The following is a 14,652-nucleotide window of genomic DNA, read 5'->3' as shown; positions in this document are numbered from 1 at the left end:
GTTCTGCAGAAGGGAAGCTATGAGTTCTAGTCATAGTTATGTCATGAAATTTGATATTCTTATTGCAACAAATGCCTATGCTTTATCATGAACTCATGTTTCCAATTAGATATATTTAGATTCTAAAACAAGCATTTCAATGTAATATAGTAAAAATGACTGACTTCTCACCATTTTGCTGTATTCCACATTGTTTCAACTTTTTCTTTTTAGTAATCAGTCTTATTAAATGTCTGGTTAAAACCACCATCATGAATACTAATTTGTGGAATCAAATATTGCCGACACATTTTTCACTGGTTTCTTACCTTAAAGGCCATAAATTTGTGGTATGGCTTTGGTGCCCATGCATAGACTTCCACAGAACACTTCAACGCAATTACTAAGAACTTGATACGCTCATATTTTACTGAAATTAAACAAAAAAACAGCAGCATGTTAAAGCTTAAAACTCTGTGGTCACCCTTAGCCACAAAACTTTTAACATTTATATATTTTGTATACTTCTCCTTAGGATTTACACAATCACTACAGAGGGCAAGTTCTCCAAAATGTAATCAGAGTAATGCCAGCCAAAAAGACATCTAAGCTGGTAAATTAACTCAGTTCTGAAAGCACAAGGTTATGCTACAAGGCAATACAGACTTGAAAAGGGAACTCAATTATGGCGAAACTGAAGCTAATTTCTGTTCAAGAGCAATATAAGCTACTACGTCATGCCTTTACTCTTTCTGGCTCTTAGACATCTGCTCTGTACACTGTCTCAGTTGTGGATCACCTCACAATTTAACATCTGTTTGCTCATTTGAAGGCAAATAAGGCAGGGAAGAGAAGCAGCTGGAAGGAACTCAGACCAGACAGAATCCACCTCTTCAAGCATGGACTTTCCCTGGAGGAGAATCCACCACATCATGGTGAGAACTCTTTACTAATGCTGATAGCTCTTGCGGCAAAGTATGCACCAGGGCAGAACTTGGAGCAACCCTGCTACAAAGGAAAAAAACAAAAAACAAAACAAAACAAAAAAAAACAAACAGGAGAGGCTCTAACCCCCATCTCTCCTGTTTTCAGTGGTTAAGGAGGCAAAGAAATCCTAGACTAGCTCCACTGGTAGTGGGAGACTGACTTGGAGCTGGAAGAAACAAGTCTTGCTCAGAAACCCAGATTGCTTCATTTTTGTTCAGAGTTGGTGGCAAGGCTGATGAGCTCAATGCTACAGCTCCTGTTAGCAGCAGCCGTGACACTGGCTGCACCCCACCCTGTTTATTCCCAAAGATCTGCACTCCATAGATGGCGCCAGTATTTCCTCCTGCACTTTGACATTCACTGTGCTACTGTTGAACTCACACAAGGGAGTGCACCAGTGATGCCAATCTTCTCATCAGCTCTGAGGGGGAATAGCTGCAAAGCGGGTCCCACTTGTTTAGCCCCTGCGCCATACTCAACGTGAGATGGATCCATAAATTGGCACCATGGGGGGAGTGAGAGCGCCTTCCTGTGATTGAAGGGAGAAGGGGAAACTTCCGGCTTCAACTCTTGCTAGGAGCCCAAATACATTCTTCTCCTGCTCTGCTGCACAGTTTCGTGCTGAGGCTTAGTGGTCTTACTCACTGGTGCCTTCCAAAGGGCCTTCATCTTCCAAGTGTGGTATTGCTGCATCCTGAGAGACATGCAACCACAGCTGTAGCAATTCAACGAGTTGTGGACAATACTCTTAACATCGATGGCAGACAGAGATGGTATCTGTGATAGACATGCAGCACCTACACATTTGCAGGCCTCAAACACACTTACTGCCATTTTTTGGCTTTTGAATTTTACGATTTAGACCTCTCTCCTTTTTGTCGTTTAGAACTTAAAATTTCTGTGGGAAAGGTTGCCGAAGCAGTAATAAAAAAAATTTTAAGCAATAAGGGAGAACAGAGGCTCCAGGCACTAAAAAGTTAGAAAAAAAAATGAGACACGTCCATGCGGTAAGTTAGAGGAAAAAAAAGATTCAGGGTGTCTCATGAGGCAATTTGCGCACGTGGAAACTCCCGTGCATGCTCAGTAAAGCTTTACTGTGCTAAAAGAGCTAGCGCCATGTTGGCACCAGATGTCATCCATGCGTGCTTGGCAATGGAGGAAGTCTGCAAGCAAGGGTGAGAAAATTCTACATATGTTTGTATAAAGGCTAATTAATTCACTTTTTTAAAATAAAAATGTTCTCAACTTGTACTGTTCTATTAAGATTCTCTCCTGTCATCTTACCTAGCTAGAGACAGCTGTGAAGGCAGAAAAGATTGAAACAGAGAATGGAAAAGTGGCTACTTATATAGCGTGTTCCAATACTTCAGGAGCTCTGAGGAATGCGAGTGCTGTGTAAATGTTATCACGGAGCTACCAGGAAAAGGCAGGAGCTAAAATCTAAATACCTGAAAACATTTTTCTGTGTTAAAAGGGTGCATGTTGTTGACCTGCTGAGATAGTTCTTTGCCTTGCAGGAGTTTCCTCTGTTAAAAGGTGCCTCATAACCTGTCATGGTAGGGGGTATATACAGGACACCTTTATCACTACTTTTCCCAACGTTTGCCCTAAATTACATGCATGTGAGCTGTCAGGTCACCCTAGAATTGAAAACAAAATGGAATGGTGCTTCATAAAATTCATACAAAGTTGTTTTAACCACCTAAGTGGAATATATTACCTCTCTGACCAGAGGTCAGCTCTTCTTCAAATACACTAAAGGTAGAGAAGCCTACATACCCAATTTGCTTGTTAAGCTGGCAGCACATGATTATTTTTAACCTTCCAAAGCCGAAATTGGTAACGTTTCCCAGGGTAGTGCCTAATGGGCTAGTTTGGCAAATAACATGAATGAATCTGCCTCGTACACCAGGCTATGTTGGAGATAATCTCAAATTTGCTAGAGCTCTTCTTAATGCTTGCATTGTGCCAAACAGCTTCCTTCTGGAGTTCATAGTGTGAAATATATATATATGTTACGCATGAAGGTGCGTTTAGAAGTTTTTTAATCAGGGCAGTGACACCCAGTACAATTGGGACTACTTGTGTGTCTTTCTGCCACACTCTCTTGGTCTCTGATTAAATCTTTGAAACCTGATCTTCTCTCTCTTTATGTTGTACAAAATAGAAGGTATCTACATTTGTTCAGTTTGATTTTGGAGGTTTTTGCATAAATATTTTTCACATGCATAAAATTCTATTTGCTGTTCGTAAAATTGCATTTATGAGCATAACTTCTTAAAAAAAAAAAAAAAGCAAACTGGACTACTTTCAGAACAAAAGGCTCAAAATCTGGCCAAAATAAATCTAAATTTTGGGTCATACACCCCATACTTCTATTAGAAATGTAATTCTTGTTTTTCTCCTTTACCACAATGTGTGATTTTCTTGCATCAAGCTTTATATTAAATGGAATGGGAATGTTGCAGGTGATCACAGCTTCATTCTCTACAATTCTGTCAGGGTCATGGATCCTAATGCTTTCCTGATACTGAGTTTCCAGTGGATGAACTGCCCTACCTTATGTCTTTCTGTATACAAGCCTTCTGACATCAACATGTCACATCCAGCAACAAGATATGTAACCATTTCCAATTTTGTGCTACAGAATCTGTATTTGTCTGTTCTACAAGTTTTTACTATGCTGTATTTAGATTTTTTTTTATATTCCGCTTTTCGCACTATTTTCAGCGCTTCAAAGTGGATTACATTCAGGAACTGTATGTAAACTATCTTCCTTGTAGTCACGGTCCTGTGCAATAATCTTCAAGTCTCATCTTTGTGTTGTAGGAGTATGGCAACCTTGAGGTCAGATAGAGAAGGTCCTAGAAGGTTTAAATGTTCTACTGGTTTCTGGGTTTTTTTTGGCAAAATAATTTTTATTGAAAAGTTGCCATTTCTAATGGCAACATTCAGATTATCCATTTATTCTTTTCCTTAGGGATTGACCTGTTTTTCCTATGTAGACAGCAGAGAGACATTGCTGGCAGGTGTGGCACATATTACATTGGAAAAAGAACAGGTGAATGAGCCCCTATTATTGTAGTTGATATTGTTGGGTCCTGAGATGGTGAGGCCTGGGTTAATATGACCTTAAAACTTACCACCATCATCCTATGTCTGAACAGAGACTATGGCTTCATGGCACACTACAGATATCTGTTCTCAAATCATCCTGCCTTTTCACACTTACCTCAGTTGTCAGTAGGCTGAACTACAATCCTATTAATACTCTTCCTATACCCTGCCTTATTCAGTGCCTCCTTTGTTTCATATTCTTCCCACTCCCCATCCCTCTAATATATATATTTTACCCATCTCTGGTACTACCCTTCATGCATCTGACGAAGCAGACTGTCCTCGAAAACTCATGCCTCAAATTGAGAAGTCTGTAAGGTGCCACTCGCCTCTTGTCGTTAAATTCACTTCTCCTTAACCAGGATTTGATCTACTTGTGGTTACTGAAGTAACTCTGTACTTCTCACTGTGTCCGTGCTTTAGCTAATTGTTTTTCCTTGTTTGCTGATCCAGTTCTTTAAGCTGATGCCTCTTTCCCCTTGCTCGCTGGTAAGATTCTCACTTACTCTTTCCACTCACATTAACATTTGTCCAAGATTAAGAATGAAGACCAATTTTGGCTGTTAACTTTCATGCTTCAGTCCTACGAGTACCAGATCTGTTTATGCTGTTACATATGTCGGGTGGCCTATAATAGTAGCTCTATATATTTCTATAAACGCCTATTCCATCTTCAGCCCTTACAGATTAGCTAGAGAGCACGAAGGAGTATGTTTGCTCTTATATCCAACTGTTTGAGATCTTTATGCAGCTGTCTACAATTCCAAAACTGTAGGAGAGTATAGGGTTTGCATCTCATCCCATGCTGTTAAAGCACTTTCCAAAATAGACATTTTCTGTAGTAATGTTTGCTAATTTTTCCTTGTGTGAGTGTCTTGGGTTGTCAGTCACTGAATTTTATTGAGTACGCAGATAAGGCCGTGAAGATACAGAACTATAGCCAGACATTTTTTTTTTACTTCTTATTCATATTTCAGAGATATTTCTTTTCTAAACTGCCTTAACACCAAATGTCCATATACATTCTGTTCCCACCTTCTATAGGGAAGAGATTTCACCCAAGAGACTCCATGTCTGATAAGGAATGAAGCTCATGCATAGGGAAATGAGAGTTAATACAGTCTACAACTTGGAGCCAGTCTGGACCTAAATGCTTAGTTACAGGTATCAATTTTAAGCCTGGTTATAGGACTTGCAGGCTGCATGGGGTTTCCCTTTGCTTTTTAATGGGAGCCCTGCTTGGTGGATGGCCGCATTTTCAAACATTTGCACCTGCTTTGAAGAACATGACAATGTATGTGGCGTTTCTCAGTGTGCATGCTGCCTTCTCAGACTCCCCTCTGCCCCATGGCTGCCTGTTTCTGCTGGTGGATAAACGTGCACATGCTGTTAGCTGATGAGGGAGGTAGGGTTTTTAAATGGTTAAACAGATGTTTACCCCTGTAAAAAGATTTGAAAGCTACTTTCCCATGATTATAGCTTTTGTATCAGCTATGAAACCCATAAAACTCTGTCTTCTTGAATAGCTCATCTGCCATAGCCTGCCTTCCGTCCTCAAAATGAAGTCAGCCCAAACTGAAAGAAGTACCTTAGGAAAGCAATACAGCTTACATAACCCAACTGTTTAGTCTAGTCATTAAAGATGCCTCCATGTTATTTCAGTACTTTAAGAGCTGATACATCCTTTTTCATCACCACAGAGGATAACCCTTACCCGTTTTGCTGACATTACTGAAATTTTGAAATAAATATGTTTTGTTTTCTCTACAGATTAAAAAAATTTGAACTTTCCAGTCAAACTTTTCATTTAGTTACACACAGCAAAGTATACAAAATACTATATTCTTAATATTTCATTACAGTGAAACTTTGGGAGATAGGAGAAAAATCCCAAAAAACTGATATTCCATTTCATAGAGGAAGTTCAATGGCCTGTTAACCCAGGGTTTCCCAAACCTGTCCTGGGGAGCCCACATATCGGAGTTAGCTCCTGGTTAACTCAGCTCCTCCCCGGAAAGCCTCTGGACCGCTCCTCAGTCATCTGGCCAAGTTCTAGCTGGACAAATAGTTATCCAGCTAAAAGTTAGCCAGATACATGGCCACATTTTCATTTATATAAGCATCACACGCAGAAGAACTGTGTGCGATGCTTATATGATAAAGAAGATCTTTTGAATATTACCCTTGGTGTTGTGATACCAAATTTTCATTTAGCCTGATAATGTAAATTTCTTATATACTGCCCAGCATAGCCATGTTAGGTGGTTTACAATAAAATATGTACAATAAGATACAAAATATACAGTATATAAGCAGAATATAAAACATTCTGGCTAAACAAATTTGAATATGGTCCTCACGAAGACTATCATTTCTAAAGTGCTATTAAACATACACAGGGCTGTATAGAGAGTCCCTGCATCATAGAGTTTACAGTCTAGTCAAGAAACATACATGAGAAGAATTTATGGAAAGTATTTATTATAGGGAAGTGCTTAGGATTTAAAAGTAGCTTCCTAAAGTGGGTTTTTAAACAGTTTATCCAGAGGGAGCATGATGCACTGATTCAGGAAGTCTACTCCAGGTATAAAGCACAACAAATGACAGCAGATAAAGACCAAATGGTCCAACCAGTCTGCCCAGCAAGATGCTTATGGTAGTAACTGCCGCTCAGTGCAGGTTACCCCCATGCAGAAATGTTACAACCAAAATTTAGCAGATTACCCCATTCCTTCATTACCCTAGTGTTTGTCTGACCCCCTCTTGAATTCCATTACTATTCTCATTCCAAGCATCCATGATCCCCTCTGTGATGCTGGCTCTGTCATTCCCCCTTGTCTTTCATATCATGACCTCTAGTCATAAGGTTTCCTTTCCATCGGAAAAGATTTGATGTTTGTGCATCATTGAAACCTTTCCAGTATCTACAGGTCTGTATCACATCTCCCCTCTATCTCCACTCCCTCCAGGGTATACATTGAGATCCTTCAGCCTGTTCTCATACATCTTCTGATACAGACCCCACACCAATTTGGTCTTCCTCTGGACCACTTCATCCTGTGTCTATCCTTTTGGAGATATGTTCTCCAGAACTGAATATAGTACTCCAGGTGAGGCCAAACCAAAGGACCTGTACAAGGGTATTAATCACCTTTTTCTTGCTGGTTATTCCTCTATGCAACCCCAGTGTCCCTCTGCTTTTCTTAATATCACATTAATTAATACAAAAAAATATTCACATGTAAATGAATCATGACTAGAATCTAGATTGCATACAGTATATCCAGCATACAGATTTTAAAATGCAAAAACAGTCATGAATTGTTCAATTATTACAAATATACTTAATACACTATCTGTTCACATATAATTAAATACTACATAATAATCATATTTTAACCAAAAATCAAGACATTCACAAGGGCCTTCATAACATCTATTTATAGGAAAATCATAGCCAGGAATACACGCCATCATTCTAGTTTCCATCCATGGCGTTTGAAGGACAACATTCCTGTGAGTCACCTTTTGAGGTTACACTATATTTGCACTTCCAGGGAGGAATTTAAGACAAAAGCTTGGCATCTTTCTCAAAGACTTTTGCGCAAGAATACACTACTACTTGTATTAAAAAGGCATATAAGAGCCCTCTACACTAACCATCAGAACTTTCTCTGTATTGGCCAGAACTCTCCAATGAACAATAGAGCCTGCACAACTCCCTATTTGTCACGTTCATCAGCCATTAAAAGAACAGTGTCGCAACATTGGCACATGTCTCGCTCCTTTAAACCATTTAATGAGTTACCAGTCTCTGTGAATAAGAGAGGCCAACATTTAGGAAGCCATTTAACATCTTTGGTACTTTATACTATGGGGGGTTTCATAATATTATTGAGAAAATTGGAACATTTGGAGTCAGTTATGTAAAAATCTTGGAGTTAAGTAAAGTAACAGTGCTCTTATCTAGCTTAGGTATACTGAAAGATATGGAATATTCTGCGTGTTTGATTATACTACAATAAAATTATTTGGCTAAGCTTATGCTTATAGAAAAGCACATGGTGGGAAGAAAATGGAGGTCTGAGAATTGCTGAGAGTGAAGTGCAATGCAGTTATGTTTTATTCAATTTATTCTAATTACTATTTTATTGTTTGTCCAAAATTTTATGACTGTGGATCTGTTATCTGCATTGAACATACTGGATTACGTGGACTAGAAGATGTTTGTTAAATAAACTTAACAATGAACTGAATGACGACTGTGAATGTCTTGCTTTTTTTTATTCCTGGGGGAATTCTGTGCGAAAATTATTTAAAATTCGGCACACATTTAAAATTCTGCATACTTGTTACTGGTCAAAATAATAATATATTATGATAGTCTTTAATTAATTTAAAATGTAATATAGAAAAAAGATTTTGTTTAAAGATGCAGTTTTAAATATTTTGAGCAGAATTTCCCTAGAAGTATACTGAGTCTTTACCACCTTCTCACCTCTTCTCCCCTGTCCAGTCTCCTTTCACGTTGCCCTCTCAGGCCTCAACTCCTCCACCTGTCGCTATCTCTCCCCTCCCCCTCTAGGCCCAACCTCTTCCACTATCTCCACTCCCAGAGTTTGACCCCTCTCAGTACTGCCCCACACACAGGCTCCCTTCTCTGTCCCTCTCACTCTCTCATGCACAAACACTGCCCCATACAGGCCCCCTCTCTCGTTCACCCCCCCCCCCCCCCCAATACAGGCCCCCTCTCTCGCTCACCCCCCCCAAATACAGGCTCCCTCTCTCGCTCACACCCCCCCCCCCACCAATACAGGCTCTCTTTCTTTCACATACACAAGCTCCCTCCCTCACAAGCAACCACATTCACATACACAATCCCTTTTTCACACACACCAGTTCCGAATCTCTCTCACATGTGCACACTCTTTTACAATCTCCTCACATAGGCTCACATAAAAACATACAACGTGCCATGCTGGGTCAGTCCAAAGGTCCATTCTGCCCAGCTTCCTATCTCAGACAGTGGCCAATCCAAGTCATTAGGAAGTACCTGGTAGATCTCAAAAAACTGATCCAAATGTGCTCATTCCCAGGGTTAAGCAGGGGGTCTCCAAGTCCTCTTGGCTAATAAGTGTTTATGGACTTTTCCTCCAGTAACATGTTCAAACTCGTATAAACTCAACTACGCTAACATAACATAAGAAATTGCCATATTGGGTCAGACATCAAGCCCAGCATCCTCTTTCCAACAGCGACCAATCCAGGCTACAAGTACCTGGCAAGTACCCAAAATCTAAGAAGATCCCATGCTACTGATGCCAGTAATAGCAGAGGCCATTCCCTAAGTCAACTTGATTAATCGCAGTTAATGGACTTCTCCTCCAAGAACTTATCCAAACCATTTTAAACGCAGCTACACTAACTGCACTAACCAAATCCTCTGGCAGCAAATTCCAGAGCTTAATTGTACATTCAGTGAAAGATTTTTTTCTGATTTGTTTTAAATGTGCTACTTGCTAACTTCACAGAGTGCCCCCTAGTCCTATTATCCGAAAGAGTAAATAACAGATTCTCATCTCATGTGAATCTGTTATTTACCTCTCATGATTTTAAAGACCTCTATCATATCCCTCCCACCCTCAATTGTCTCTTCTCCAAGCTGAACAGCCCTAACCTAGTTTGATTTTCCTCATAGGGGAGCTGTTCCATCCATTTTATTATTTTGGTCACCCTTCTCTGTACCTTCTCCACTGCAACTATTTTTTTTTAAATGCATGACCAGAATTGTATACAGTGCTAAAGGGGCGGTCTCACCATGGAGCAATAGAAGCATGATGACATTTCTGTTTTATGCACCATTCCTTTCCTAATAATTCCTAACATTCTGTTTGCTTTTCTGACTGCCGCAGCACACTGAGCCGACAATTTCAAAGTATTATCCACTATGATGCCTAGATCTTTTTCCTGGGTGGTAGCTCCTAATATGGAACCTAACATTGTATAACTACAGCATGGGTTATTTTTCCGTATATGCATCACCTTGCACTTGTCCACATTAAATTTCATCTGCCATTTGGATGCCCCATATTTCAGTTTCACAAGGTTCTCCTGCAATTTATCACAATCCGCTTGTGATTTAATTACATTGTATCATCTGCAAATTTGATTACCTCATATTCCTTTCCAGATCATTTATAAATATATTGAAAAAGCACCTGTCAAAGTACAGATCCCTGAAGCACTCTACTGTTTACCTTTTTCCACTTAGAAAATTGACCATTTAATCCTACTCTCTGTTTCCTGGCTTTTAACCAGTTTGTAATCCATGAAAGGACATCATCTCCTATCCCATGACTTTTTGATTCCATATTAGCCTCTCATGAGAAACTTTGTCAAATACCTTCTGAAAATCCAAATACACTACATCTTTTGGTTCACCTTTATCCACATATTTATTAACCCCTTCAATTAACCCTTTCTTCCAGCTTTAAGCTTCCCAAGTTTTTTACTCCTTGTTAAATGTAACTTTGCCTTATTCTCCTCTCTTGTTAATTACTATTTTATTTATTGCTTCAGTTATACCCTTGTTCTATGTAAACCGATCCGATATGGTTATTACTATGAAGGTCGGTATAAAAAAGTGTTAAATAAATAAAAAAATAAAAAATAAAAAAACGAAGCAGATTTGTTGGACAAGACTTCCCCTGGGTAAATCCATGTTGACTGTGTTCCATTAAACCATGTCTTTCTCTATGCTCTGTGATTTTGATCTTTAGAATAGTTTTCACTTTTTTTCCAGGCACTGAAGTCAGGCTCACTGGTCTATAGTTTCCCGGATCACCCCTGGAGCCCTTTTTAAATATTGGGGTTACATTGACCACTCTCCAGTTTTCAGGTACAATGGATGATTTTTAAGATAGGTTACAAATTTTAACTAATAGATCAGACATTTCATTTTTTAGTTTCTTCAGTACCCTAGGATGCATACCATCTGGTCCAGTTGATTTGCTACTCTTTAGTTTGTCAATCTGGCCTACTACATCTTCCAGGTTCACAGTGATTTGGTTCAGTTCATTTGACTCATCACCCTTGAAAACCATCTCTGGAACCGGTATCTCCCCAACATCCTCATTAATGTAAACAGAAGCAAAGAATTCATGTAGTCTTTCTAAAATGGCCTTATCTTCCCTAAGAGCCCCTTTTAACCCCTCGGTTACCAACAGACTCCCTCACAGGTTTCTTGCTTCAGATATATTTTTAAAAGTTTTTATTATGAGTTTTTGCCTCTACGGCCAATAGTTTCAAATTCTCTCTTAGCCTACCTTATCAATGTTTTACACTTAACTTGACAATGCATATGCTTTTTGCTATTTTCTACAGATGGATCCTTCTCCCAATTTTTTAATAAAACAGCCTCTTTCACCTCACTTTTTAACCATGCCAGTAATCATTTTGCCTTCTTTCCACCTTTCTTGATGTGTGGAATACATCTGGACTGTGCTTCTGTTTTTAAACAGTCCATGCCTGTTGTACACAACCTTCACAGCTGCACCTTTGTTTTTTCTATTTTCCTCAAACGTTTCCCTTTGAAAATTTAGTTAGAGCTGTAGATTTACATAGTCCCCCTTCCAGTTATTAGTGCAAATTTGATTATGTTATGATCACTATTGCCAAGTGGCCCCACCACTGTTACCTCTTTCATCAAATCCTGCGTTAAGAATTAAATCTAAAATAGCCCCTCCCTCTCGATTCCTGAACCAATTGCTCCATGAATCAGTTGTTTATTCCATCCAGGAACTTTATGTCTCTAGCATGACCTGACCACAAACCTTGACAACATCTTCTGGCAACAATGCTCAATTGTGCATTGAGTGAACACACTTTCTCCAATTTGCTTTAAATCAGCTACTTGCTAGTTTCATGGAGCGTTCTCTAGTCTTAATACTGTTTGAAAAGGTAAATAATTTCCCTATTTATTAGGGATGTGAATTCATTTGAAATAATAAAAAAACTTGAAATTGTTTTTTCCTTCTATTGTTTTAGTGCGTACTATTTTACAAATAGAGTGCACTCTTTCTAAAACATCAAAAAAAAAAGGGGAAAACAAACGAAAATAGACTCCCAAATGACAACGCAAAATGACGTTTTGGCTATTTACCTGTACCGCCCCTCAAATTTATAATCCTCTATCGTGTTTTCTCCAAGCTGAAGAGCCCTAGCCAGGAATCTTTCTTCATAAGGGAGCAATTCCATATCCTTCATCATTTTTGTTACCCTTTTCTGTATCTTTGCTAATTCTGCTATGTCTGCAATGGCATGACCAGAACCACACACAATATTCAAGTTGCTGTCAGACCATAGATCTATACAAAGGCATTTTGTTTCAGTTTTCTTCTCCAATCCTTTCCAAATAATTCTCAACATTCTATTTGCTTTTCTAATCACAGCAGCATACTGAGCTGATGAATTCAGTGTGTTGTTCACAATGACTCCAAAATCCTTCTCTTGGGTGGCTAGTCCTAAAAGAGAACCAACTATTGTGTACCTGTTAGGGAAAAATACTATGTCTATCACTTTATATACTTTCTCACATTAAATTTCATCTGCCATATAGATGTCCAGATCTCCAGTCTCACAAGGTCCTTCTGAAGTTCCTTGCTTGTGTTTTAATTACTTTGAATATTTTTTGTATCATCTGCAAATTTTATCACTTCATTCATTGCTCCCTTTTCCACATCATTAATGAATAAAAGTTAAAGACTTGTCCAAGCACATTTCTCTGGGGAACCTATTTATCTTTCTTCATTCAGAAAACTGATCATTTAGTCTTACTTTGTTTTCTACCAATTACCAATAAGACATCACTTCCTATCCCACAACTTTTTAGTTTTCCCAGTCTCTTCTCATTAAGGAGTTTATCAAATGTCTTCTGAAAATCCAAACATACTATAATAATTGGGCTCACATTTATCTACATACGTATTCAAAGCTTTAATGAATTCTAACATACAGTAAGGTATGACCTTTTGCTAAATCCATGCTGAGTCTTTTCCATTAAACCATTTTTATCCTTTGATCAGTATTTTGTTCTATCAATAGCTTCCAACTTTTTTCTTGGTATGGTCAGGCTAATGTTCTGTAGTTACATGAGTCACCCTAGATCCCTTTATAAAAATTGGCATTACATTTGCCACACTGATATTTCAAATTTGTGTTCCTTTAGAGCTTTGGAGTGAGTACTATCAGGTCCCAGTGATTTGCTACTTTTTAGTTTGTCGGTGTAATTTAGTACTTCCAAATTCATACTGATTGGATTCAATTCCTCTGAAACATCTACAAATAATGGTTCAGGTGTGATTATCACCAACATCCTTCCCAGTAAAAGCAAAAGCAAAGAATTCATCTTTTCCCCCCATAAACATGCTCACAAGTAGCCTGTATTATAGTATAACCCATACTTGAATCACAAATGCTGGTGACCTGCAATATTTACTTTTATCTCCAAAGACTATCACAAGAAGATTATCACTTACCAACTTTATAGTGCACACAGCCTTCCAAGTCTCCAACAGTTGTCCAGCCTTGCTTTTTCTCCACTTCTGGATCATTGTGCAAAATTTTATTTCTTAACCATGACAAGTAATAAACCCGTAACTTGTTCTTTTTACCTAGGGTAGTAACACATAAGGTTTACCTTTTAACAGGACTTTTAGCACACAAACCATAAGCACAATTATCAGAATTTATGTCACAGAAAGGTTTCAGAACACTACATAAACTATGTTCTTCAGTCAAGGTACAAGTGTTCAAGTTAAGAGCAACATTATGAGGCTAATATTCAAAGTCTATTTAGCAGGATAACAAATTATCAGGCCAAATGGCACTTATCTAAATTTGCTGTGAATAGCAATACTGGTAGCTTGTGTTGCTCAAATAGCAACACTAGAAGTGCCAGACCTGGGTCAAAATCAGTGTACTGTGATCCAGGCTGAAAATTTAGATTTGTATGGTGGGAGGATAAGAGCTTGGGTGGGAAGACTGGGAGAGAGGCAGTGGAAAGCTAATTTGGGTTACATTAATCGTGAACCAGAGAGTAGAGGCAGGTGAAAGCTAAACCCAGACCCCTTCAACTTTGCCAATTTAAATTCTGACAGAGGGCATCCTATGAAATGATGCACTTAATTTTATTTACATTTTAACTATGTTTCCCGCTTCAAACTATCGATGAGGCAGCTATAAATGTTTTAAAATAAGCAAGCTTCATAACTGCTATGGACGGTACTGTAAAATAGAAAATATGGCTGGAATATGCTAGGTAATCACAGACTGGCTGAGCTATTGGTCTAAAGATACCAGTCAGAAAACTGGCTCACAGCCTGTACAACACAAAAATAAAATATCACTTTTCTAATATAGTATGCAAATGCAATATTAAAATATGGAACACAACCATTAGTAACTGGTAGAATAGCAACACCTTTCAATTATTAGTTGCTTTAAAAATGCCCCCTCTGTTGTGCAAGAATTCTTAATTGGGTGCTAATACCACAGAAGCTATTTACCACT

At 38.6% G+C, this 14,652-nt stretch overlaps 1 protein-coding gene across 9 annotated transcripts in view; it reads right to left on the bottom strand.

The window, feature by feature from the left end:
• MAP4K4 (mitogen-activated protein kinase kinase kinase kinase 4) overlaps nt 1–14,652 on the bottom strand; it is a 491,439-nt gene that overhangs the window by 24,190 nt on the left and 452,597 nt on the right. For all 9 annotated transcript variants that reach the window (XM_029604813.1, XM_029604806.1, XM_029604807.1 and 6 more), the window contains 2 exons: nt 13,620–13,754; nt 309–409 (listed from right to left, as the gene is read on the bottom strand). In XM_029604813.1, the coding sequence (XP_029460673.1) occupies nt 309–409; nt 13,620–13,754 (236 nt within the window). The remainder of the gene's footprint in view (nt 1–308; nt 410–13,619; nt 13,755–14,652) is intronic.

Source organism: Rhinatrema bivittatum, chromosome 5 (genome assembly GCF_901001135.1).
Source record: "Rhinatrema bivittatum chromosome 5, aRhiBiv1.1, whole genome shotgun sequence".
Taxonomy (NCBI): Eukaryota; Metazoa; Chordata; class Amphibia; order Gymnophiona; family Rhinatrematidae; genus Rhinatrema; species Rhinatrema bivittatum.
The sequence above is the reverse complement of the archived record's forward strand: the minus strand, read 5'-3'. Positions and strand labels throughout refer to the sequence as shown.